This window comes from Bos mutus, unplaced genomic scaffold, assembly GCF_027580195.1.
Source record: "Bos mutus isolate GX-2022 unplaced genomic scaffold, NWIPB_WYAK_1.1 CTG1094, whole genome shotgun sequence".
NCBI lineage: Eukaryota > Metazoa > Chordata > Mammalia > Artiodactyla > Bovidae > Bos > Bos mutus.
In genome coordinates, this window is record NW_027218559.1 from 1 (window position 1) to 10,743 (window position 10,743).

General features: G+C 36.2%; 1 protein-coding gene across 1 annotated transcript; it reads left to right on the forward strand.

The window, feature by feature from the left end:
* Positions 1–9,454: 9,454 nt before the first annotated feature.
* On the forward strand, positions 9,455–9,769 carry LOC138986744 (keratin-associated protein 21-1-like). The gene has a single exon (XM_070366697.1). It carries the CDS (start codon positions 9,455–9,457, stop codon positions 9,767–9,769), a length of 315 nt encoding a protein of 104 aa, XP_070222798.1.
* The last annotated feature ends 974 nt before the right edge of the window (positions 9,770–10,743 follow it).

The window sequence follows — 10,743 nt, forward strand, 5'->3', positions numbered from 1 at the left end:
TAGCATGAAAAACCCCTTATTCTCAATAAAATGGCTCATTGTTTCTAACAAATCTTGTGAATTAGTCTTTCTTGAGGTGCTATGGCCTCTTTCAAAGACTGGGCTAACAGGGTGCTTGAACCTTTAGTTCTTTGATATACTACAAGCATTTCTTCTTGTATTTGCACCAAAAATAATACCTTCTCCAAGTATTTCTTGTATCTCACATGCTCAGGCACTCACATACCCGAGCACAAATCTCGCAGTATTTCAGAACCATGCTGAACCGTGCAAATCTCACTGTGTGAAGAATGGAGCTGCAGGAGCAAGTGCAGGAGGAATGACACATATTCAGGTGGTCATGACAAAGTCCAGGTGCAGAAGAGACAATCTGATTTCCTGCAGGAGTAATGGAGTAGAAGAGATGCTTCCCAGAAGTAATGAGAAATTGGAAGCAGAGTTGGGTTTAGGCACTTGAGAATAAAGAACTAAGAAATGGCTAAGCTAGAATAAAAATATTCTATGATATAATTTTCTTTTGATGGAATTGCAAATGTATTTTTAAATTTTATTTTTAATTGAAGGATAATTGCTTTGCAATTCTGTGTTGATTTCTGCCATACAACAATGCAAATTAGTCATAACTATATGCATATCCCCTCCCTCTACAGCCTCCCTCTCACCCACCCCATCCCATCCGTCTAGGTAATCACAGAGCTCCAGCTGGGCTCCCTATGTTAATAGCAGCCTCCCATTAGCTATCTATTTTACACATGATAATGCATGTAAGTCAATGCTATTTTCTCAATTAGTCCATCCTCTCCTTCCCCCACTGTCCACAAGTCCACTGTCTATGTCTGTGTCACCATTCCTTCTCTGAAAAATAGACTCATCAGTACCATCTTCTAGATTCTATACATACATATAAATTAGTATATAATATCTGATTTTTTCTTTTGGACTTACTTTACTCTGTGTAACAAACAGGTTCATCCACCTCACTACAAATTATTATGGATGAGTAATATTCTATTGCACATATGCACCATAAATTCTTTATCCATTCATCTGTGAATGGACATTTAGGTTGCTTCCATGTCCTGTCTATTATAAATAGTGCTTCAATAAACACTGGAGTACACGTGCATTTAAAAAAATTTTTTTTAATTTTATTTTATTTTTTAAACTTTACAATATTGTATTAGTTTTGCCAAATATCAAAATGAATCCGCCACAGGTATACCCGCGTTCCCCATCCTGAACCCTCCTCCCTCCTCCCTCCCTACCCTCCCTCTGGGTCATCCCAGTGCACCAGCCCCAAGCATCCAGTACGTGCATCAACCTGGACTGGCGACTCGTTTCATACATGATATTATACATGTTTCAATGCTATTCTCCCAAATCTCCCCACCCTCTCCCTCTCCCACAGAGTCCATAAGACTGATCTATACATCGGTGTCTCTTTTGTACACAGGGTTATTGTTACCATCTTTCTAAATTCCATATATATGCGTTAGTATACTGTATTGGTGTTTTTCTTTCTGGCTTACTTCACTCTGTATAATAGGCTCCAGTATCATCCATCTCATTAGAACTGATTCAAATGTATTCTTTTTAATGGCTGAGTAATACTCCATTATGTATATGTACCACAGCTTTCTTATCCATTCATCTGCTGATGGGCATCTAGGTTGCTTCCATGTCCTGGCTATTATAAACAGTGCTGCGATGAACATTGGGGTACACGTGTCTCTTTCCCTTCTGGTTTCCTCAGTGTGTATGCCCAGCAGTGGGATTGCTGGATCATAAGGCAGTTCTATTTCCAGTTTTTTAAGGAATCTCCACACTGTTCTCCATAGTGGCTGTACTAGTTTGCATTCCCACCAACAGTGTAAGAGGGTTCCCTTTTCTCCACACCCTCTCCAGCATTTATTGCTTGTAGACTTTTGGATCACAGCCATTCTGACTGGCGTGAAATGGTACCTCATAGTGGTTTTGATTTGCATTTCTCTGATAATGAGTGATGTTGAGCATCTTTTCATGTGTTTGTTAGCCATCTGTATGTCTTCTTTGGAGAAATGTCTATTTAGTTCTTTGGCCCATTTTTTGATTGGGTCATTTATTTTTCTGGAGTTGAGCTGTAGGAGTTGCTTGTATATTTTTGAGATTAGTTGTTTGTCCATTGCTTCATTTGCTATTATTTTCTCCCATTCTGAAGGCTGCCTTTTCACCTTGCTAATAGTTTCCTTTGCAACAGAAAGAATAAAATACTTAGGAATATATCTACCTAAAGAAACTAAAGACCTATATATAGAAAACTATAAAACACTGGTGAAAGAAATCAAAGAGGACACTAATAGATGGAGAAATATACCATGTTCATGGATTGGAAGAATCAATATAGTGAAAATGAGTATACTACCCAAAGCAATTTATAGATTCAATGCAATCCCTATCAAGCTACCAATGGTATTCTTCACAGAGCTAGACCAAATAATTTAACAATTTGTATGGAAATACAAAAAACCTCGAATAGCCAAAGCTATCTTGAGAAAGAAGAACAGAACTGGAGGAATCAACCTACCTGACTTCAGGCTCTATTACAAAGCCACAGTCATCAAGACAGTATGGTACTGGCACAAAGACAGAAATATTGATCAATGGAACAAAATAGAAAGCCCAGAGATAAATCCATGCACCTATGGACACCTTATCTTTGACAAAGGAGGCAGGAATATACAATGGATTAAAGACAATCTCTTTAACAAGTGGTGCTGGGAAAACTGGTCAACCACTTGTAAAAGAATGAAACTAGAACACTTTCTAATACCATATGCAAAAATAAATTCAAAATGGATTAAAGATCTAAACGTAAGACCAGAAACTATAAAACTCAATAGAGGAGAACATAGGCAAAACACTCTCCGACATACATCACAGCAGGATCCTCTATGACCCACCTCCCAGAATATTGGAAATAAAAGCAAAAATAAACAAATGGGACCTAATTAAACTTAAAAGCTTCTGCACGTGCATTTTTGAACTGTTATTTTCTCAGGGTATTAGTCCAGTACTGGAATTGTTGGGTCATTTGGTAGTTTTATTCCCAGTTTTAAAGGGAATCTTAATACTGTTCTTCATGCAAAATGCTGGGCTGGATGAAGCACAAGCTGGAATCAAGATTGCCGGGAGAAATATCAATAAACTCACATATGCAGATGACACCACCCTTATAGAAGAAAGTGAAGAACTGAAGAGCCTCCTAGTGAAAGTGAAAGAGGAGAGTAATAAAGTTGGCTTAAAACTCAACATTCAGAAAATGAAGATCATGGCATCTGGTCCCATCACTTCATGGCAAATAGATGGAGAAACAATGGAAACAGCTAGAGACTTTATTTTGGGGCCCCCAAAATTACTGCAGATGGTGACTGCAGGCATGAAATTAAAAGACATTTGCTCCTTGGAAGAAGAGCTATGACCAACCTAAACAGCATTACTTTGCCAACAAAGGTCTGTCTAGTTGAAGCTATAGTTTTTCCAGTAGTCATGTATGGATGTGAGAGTTGGGCTATAAAGAAATCTGAATGCCGAAGAATTGATGCTTTTGAACTGTGGTGTTGGAGAAGACTCTTGAGAGTCCCTTGGACTGCAAGGAGATCAGACCAGTCCATCCTGAAGGAGATCAATCCTGAATATTCACTGGAAGGACTGATGCTGAAGCTGAAATTCCAGTACTTTGGCCACCTGATGAAAAGTACTGACACATTTGAAAAGAGCCTGATGCTGGGAAAGATTGAAGGCAGGAGGAGAAGGGGACAACAGAGGCAGAGGCTGAGAAGATTGGATGGCATCACCGACTCAACGGACATGAGTTTGAGCAACCTCTGGGAGTTGGTGATGGACAGGGAAACCCGGTGTCCTGCAGTCCATGGAGTTGCAAAGAGTCAGACATGACTGAGCGACTGGACTGAACTGATAGTGACAGTATGAATATTTTGCATATATTGACCTTTAGGAGATTGGTTTCAGTCATTTAATTGACAAATAGTTTTGTGTAGCTTTGTGAGGGTCTTACCTTAGTGAAGACAAAGTAGGAAAATTACAGACAACTTTACTGCTCTCACAGGTTTTACAATCTAGCACTTTAAGCTAAAAAAATCAGTAAAAATATTAAGATGATTTCAGACTGACAATTGGGATAGGGGAATAAAACTGCTTAATAGAAAAAAAGTAAGGATTGAAGTATTACAGAGACAGTTGAGGGAGGCATTTTGAACTTGTGAAAAATGAGCTGATATCAATTGCAAAAGAAGATTTAAAAGGACAGCAGCAAGTGTAAAAAAGGAAGAGAAATGTTCTACGTTTTGGAAGAACGATTTATTAGACACATATGAGATAATTTATATATCCAGGAAGAGTATTTACATTTTAACTTTTAATATACCTAAAATCCTGAAACGTTGTGACTCCAGTAAAGAACATTTGAGACACTCAGCTTTGGAAAAATTAGAAAATGATGACAATTTATCCAAATACCTTATACTGACACAGCAATGTTTGACTTAATCTATCCTTTTTATTGGAGAAATATTGATTGAGTGCATACTATGTGCCAGGTACTCTTCTCAGAGAAGGATATTCAGTGATACAAAGAATATGTATTTTTGTTGTTGTTATGGATCAATATCCAGAGGTTTGAATGGAAATGTATTAGAAGTAACACAATAAATAGAAGACTTTTCGATAATCCTGGGGGATTGTGATGATAAAGTGTGTACTGGCAGCAGTATTGCAAAGTAAAGTATCTATACTAGAGAATTTATGAAGTAGAATTGATAGTTTTGAATGTCAAGGAAGACAGAAAAGGAAAGAAACTATAGAGTAATAAAAATTGGAATGGAAATATATTTCCTTTATGCTTATTCTTAGGGATTAAACATAGTATAGTCATTAGATTACAGCAGTGACCAATATCAGAAAAAAATAGGTAGAGTGATTTCTTAACTGAAATAAAATTGTCTAATAATTAATGTTCTCAGAAAATAAATCATCAGCTTGGTGAAAATTCCTGTTGAAGTTATTCCAGTCTATAAAATACTGGATTATGACTAATTTTTTGTTGTTAAAATGTGAGTGTCCAGAATGGAGAATCACCTTCCAGATTTTATACTCCATTCAATTTGGATTTCATAGTGTTCACCATAAAAAGTCACTTGAAGTTTGATAAGAAATGAAAGAGGAAAAAAATGCAGTACTACAGATATAAAAAAAATCGTAAGAGAATTCTGTGAACAGTTATAAACTAACAAATTGGATAACCTGGAAGAAACACAAATTTCTAGAAACACAGAGCATACCATGACTGAGTTAAGAAGAAACAGATAATTTGAACAGACTGATCACTACAAGTGAAATTAAAGCAGCAATTCAAAAAATTTCCAGGGGAATTCTACCAAACATATATAAAATAACATATTTATCCTTCTCAAGCTATTCCAACTAATTGAAGATGAGGGAACATTCCTAATTTATTCCACTACTAGACCACCATTACCTTGTTACCAAAACTAGATAAAGACACAACAACAACAACAGAAAAACTCAACAAAATATTAGCAAACCAAATTAAAAAATACAAAGAAGTGTCATTCACTGTGATCAAGTTGGATTTAATCCAGGGTCACAAAGACAGTTTAACATATGCAAATCAATCAATGTGATACACCTATGTTAACAAAAAGAAAGACAAAAAATACATGGTCACTTCAATAAATAGTTTTTAAAAGTCAGCATCCATTCATGTTAAAAACTCTTAGCAAAGTGGTTTAGGGGGAAATATCTGAATATAATAAATACTGTTTATGATAAATTCACAGCCAACATAATACTCATTGATGAAAAGGTGAAATCTTTCCTACTAAATTCAGGAATAAGACAAGGATTCTCATTCTCACCACTTCTATTTAAAGTAGAATTGGACATTCTAGCTGCAGCAACAAGAAGAAATAAAATGTACTGGAAAGAAGAGGTAACACTGTCACTACTTGCAGATGATGTACTTTGTACAGAGAACTCGAAAGTCTCCACCGAAAAACCTCTTAGAGCTAATAAGTTCATTCAGTAGATTGTATGTTACAAGATGAGTATAGAGAAATCTTTTGTGTCTCTATACACTAATTATGAAATATTAGGAAGTGAAAGTAAAAAGAAATCCTATTTAATTGGTTCTACAAATGATACCTAGGAATCAACTTAAGGAAGCGAAAGAAGTATATTCTGAAAACCATAAAACTTTGATAAAGAAAATTGAAAATGATGGGCAAAAATGGATAGATATCCCATTTCCTTGTATTGGAAAACTTAATATTATTAAAATGGCCATAATACCCAAAGAAATCTACAGATTTAATGCAATTTCTATCAAGTACCCATGATATTTTTCACAGAACTAGACCAAAAAGACCCTAAAATTCACAGAACTAGAACAATCCTTAGATAGTTCTAAAATTCATAGAAAAATAATCTTAAAACTAGAACAACAAAAGGCCACTAATTGGCAAAGCACTCTTCAGAAAAAAAAATTATAACACTGGAGATATAACTTTCCCAAAGTGACTATCTTGTAAAACTACAGTAATCAAAATAGCACAGTACTGGAATAAAAAGACACATAGATTAATGGAGCAGAAGACAGAGTCCAGAGACAAACCTCCACACCAATGATCATTTAATTTATGACAGAAGAAGCTAGTATACACAGTGGTGAAAAGACAATCTCTTGAACAAGTGGTGCTGGGAAAACTGAATAGCCACATGTAAATCAATGAGATTAGAACATTCCCTCACACCATACAAAGAAGTAAACTCAAAATGGGTTAAAGACATAAATGTAAGACCTAAAATTAAAAACTCTTAGAAGAAAACGTGGGCAGAACCTTCTTTGAATTAAATTGTATCACAATTTTTTATTTTTAATCTGTCTCCTAAGGCAAAAGCAATGAAAGCAAAAGTAAAGACATGGGACATAATTACACTTAGAAGTTTTTGCATAGCAAAAGAAGCAGTTGATAAGGTAAAAAGGTACCCATTCTCTGCAGAATGGGAGAAAATATTTGCAAATGATGTGACTGACAAGGTATTAATATTTAAATTATGTAAACAGCTTAAAATAGAAAAGTTGAAAGACCCAATCAAAAAATGGGCAAAAGACCTGAATAGCTATTTTCCAAAGAAGACATACAGGTGGCTAACAGGACAAGAAAAGATGCTCAATATTACCAATAATCAGAAAAATGCAAATCAAAACAGTAATGCAATATCAACTTACGTCAGAGTAGCTATCACCAAAATATTTATATATTTTATAAATATCAAAAGTTTTAGAGGATATGGGGAAAGGAACCACTTGAACACTCTTGGTTCAAGTGGAATGTAAATTATTGGTGCAACCACTATGGAAATCAGTATGGAGGTTCCATAGAAACCTAAAAATAGGACAACCATATAAGCCAGCAATTCTACTCCTGGGTACATATTCAGAAAAAGTGAAAACACTAATTTGAAAAGATACATATGCTCCAATGTTCATAGCAATACTGTTATAATATCTCACATAGGGAAGCAACTCAAAGGTCCCTAGAAATATGAATCAATTAAAAAGATATGGTGTACATATACACACAATGGAATATTCAGTTCATTTCAGTACAGTTCAGTCACTCAGTCGTGTCTGACTCTTTGCGACCTCATGAATCACACGCCAGGCCTCCCTGTCCATCACCAACTCCCGGAGTTTGCCCAAACTCATGTCCATCGAGTCAGTGATGCCATCCAGCCATCTCATCCTTTGTTGTCCCCTTTTCCTCCTGCCCCCAGTCCTTCCAGCATCAGAGTCTTTTCCAATGAGTCAACTCTTCACATGAGGTGGCCAAAGTACTGGAGTTTCAGCTTCAGTATCAGTCCTTCCAATGAACACCCAGGACTGATCTGCTTTAGGATGGACTGGTTGGATCTCCTTGCAGTCCAAGGGACTCTCAAGAGTCTTCTCCAACACCACAGTTGAAAAGCATCAATTCTTCGGCACTCAGCTTTCTTCACAGTCCAACTCTCACATCCATACATAACCACTGGAAAAACCATAGCCTTGACTAGATGGACCTTTGTTAGCAAAGTAATATCTCTGCTTTTCAATATACTATCTAGGTTAGTCAAAACTTTCCTTCCAAGGAGGAAGCATCTTTTAATTTCATGGCTGCAATCACCATTACTCAGACATAAAAATGAGATACTACCATTTGCGGCAAAATGAATGGATCTAGAGAATATTATGCTTAGTGAAAGAAGAGGAATAAGTCAGACAGAGGAAGACAAATACTCTATTACTTCACTTATGTGAAAACACTAAAAATTGAAAAATGAAAGCATATGCAAGACAGAAGAGACCCAAAGATATAGAAAACAATCTTTTGGTTACCAAAGGAGAGAGAGAACGGGGAGGGACCAATTAGTGCCACTGGATTAGCAGATGCAAACTACTGTTTATAAAGCAGATGAGCAATAAAGATATACTATATAGCATGGTGAATTATTTATTATGTTGTAATAATATTTAATGGAATATAATCTTCAAAAACATTGAATGATTATGCTCTGCACCCAAAACTAACACATATTGTAAATCAACTATAGCTGAGTAAAAAAAAAAAAACTTAAAAATTTGGAACCTGCCTGATTCTGAAAATGGTGAATGAAAGTAAATTCTATAAAAGCAAGATATGCAAAAAAAAAGTCCACAAACAAAAAAATTTTGACCACATCTTTGATGATGGAAAGGTCCGATGTTCCTTTAGATGAGAACACAGGATATGTTTGGATTTAGGCATCTACAGATACAGAAACATTTTATATGTAGCTATAAACTAAGATTTCTTTTCTTACTACTATTGACAGTTTGGACAAGATTTTTTTCTTGTTGGGGGCTTCTTGTGCCTTGCAGTTTCATCAGCATCTTTGGCATCTATAAATGAATTTGCAATGATGCAAGAAAGGAGGTAGGAATATTCATTTCTTATGGCCAGTGGCAAATGATTTAAGAAAGAAGAGAGAAAAAGGGGGCAAAATTTTTCTACATTACTCCTCGCATTTCTAATATAAGATATATATTAAATGATAGGAAATTTTGGAAATGGGTATCTGTTTAGAGGCACATGATTCTACTGAAAAAATTCTCTGGCAGAGCAAATTAAAATGATGCTCTTTAAATATCTCCAAAATAACTAGCTACTTTAGGCAAATTATCGATTGTCAAAAGTGACCAGCACATGGTGGTCGCTTCCATATTTGTTGTTTATGTCAGGGAATGAATGGTTTGCTCTGCCAACTACTGACAGTATATAAAGGTCCATGGGAAGGAGAAGACACACACACTTCAGAAACATCGCCTTGCAGTCCACCTGAATCTGCTTCCCTCGACAACATGTGTTGTAACTACTGCGGCAACTCCTGTGGCTATGGCTGTGGAAACAGCTACAGCTGTGGATTGAGCCCCTATTATGGCTGTGGTTATGGAACCAGATATGGCTGTGGATATGGGACTGGCTGTGGTTATGGTTCAGGATATGGCCATGGATTGAGCCCCTATTATGGCTGTGGATACAGCTCCCGTTATGGCTGTGGTTATGGAACCAGATATAGCTGTGGATATGGCTCTTGCTGTGGCTGTGGATACGGCTCTGGCTACGACAGTTACGGGCCAGTCTGCTACAGGAGATGTTATTCTTCTTGCTGCTAGAACGTCACCACCCAAAACACCATTTATGTCTGAAACCACACATCTAAGATAATGCTGATTCAAGGATTGAAAAGTCATGATTTCTATATGCAGGAAATTCCATGCAAGACAGAGCTTTGACCTTTGACTACCCGTTTTTAAGATTGGCACCTTTGAGGCCTGAAGCTCCATGGTGGTATCATCTGTCTTTTTTCCAAATGTTAACCTTTACTCCCTTAATCTCTGACTCTCTGTAGTAATGATCCGAATACCCTACTGTTGGGGAAGTCCCTTGTTATCAATAAAAATGGTTCATTGTTTCTAACAAATCTCTGTATATTTGCTTGTGCATAATTTTTGTTTTGAGGTGTTATGGCCTCTGTTGAAAACTGAGCAAATGTGAAGCTGAACTTTGAAGTCCTTCTTGATATAAGCATTTCTATTTATACCTGCATCAGAAATAATGTCTTTCCCACCTGTTTCTTGTTTTTCATATACTTAGGCACTCACATATATAAGCACAAATCTCAATAATTCAGGACTGTGCTTTGCAAATGTCTCTGTGTCTGGGATGGAGCTGGAGGTGAAAGAAGAGGAATGATATTTTATTCAGGAAGTTAATGCAAATTCCAAAATAAACAAGAGGTGGCCTGAGTATTTAAAGGAATAATGGAAAGCAAGGGGAATTTTCCAGCATATATGAGAAATAAGAAGCAGAGATAGGTGTCAAGTACATGAGACTAAAGAATGCATGTAAAAGTCAAAACATTCTATCATATCATCTGCTTTTGATGGAAATGCAAATGTATTTGTTTGTATACACTGATGTTGAAATTGTTTCCAATCACTTAGTTGATAAATAGTTTTGAGTAGTTTTGAAAGGGTCTCATCTTAGACACTGAAGACAAAGTAGAAAAATTAAAGAAAAATTTCCTACTCTCACAGTGTTTACATTCTAGTAGGTGAAGAATAAGAAAATAAAAAAGAATTAAGAT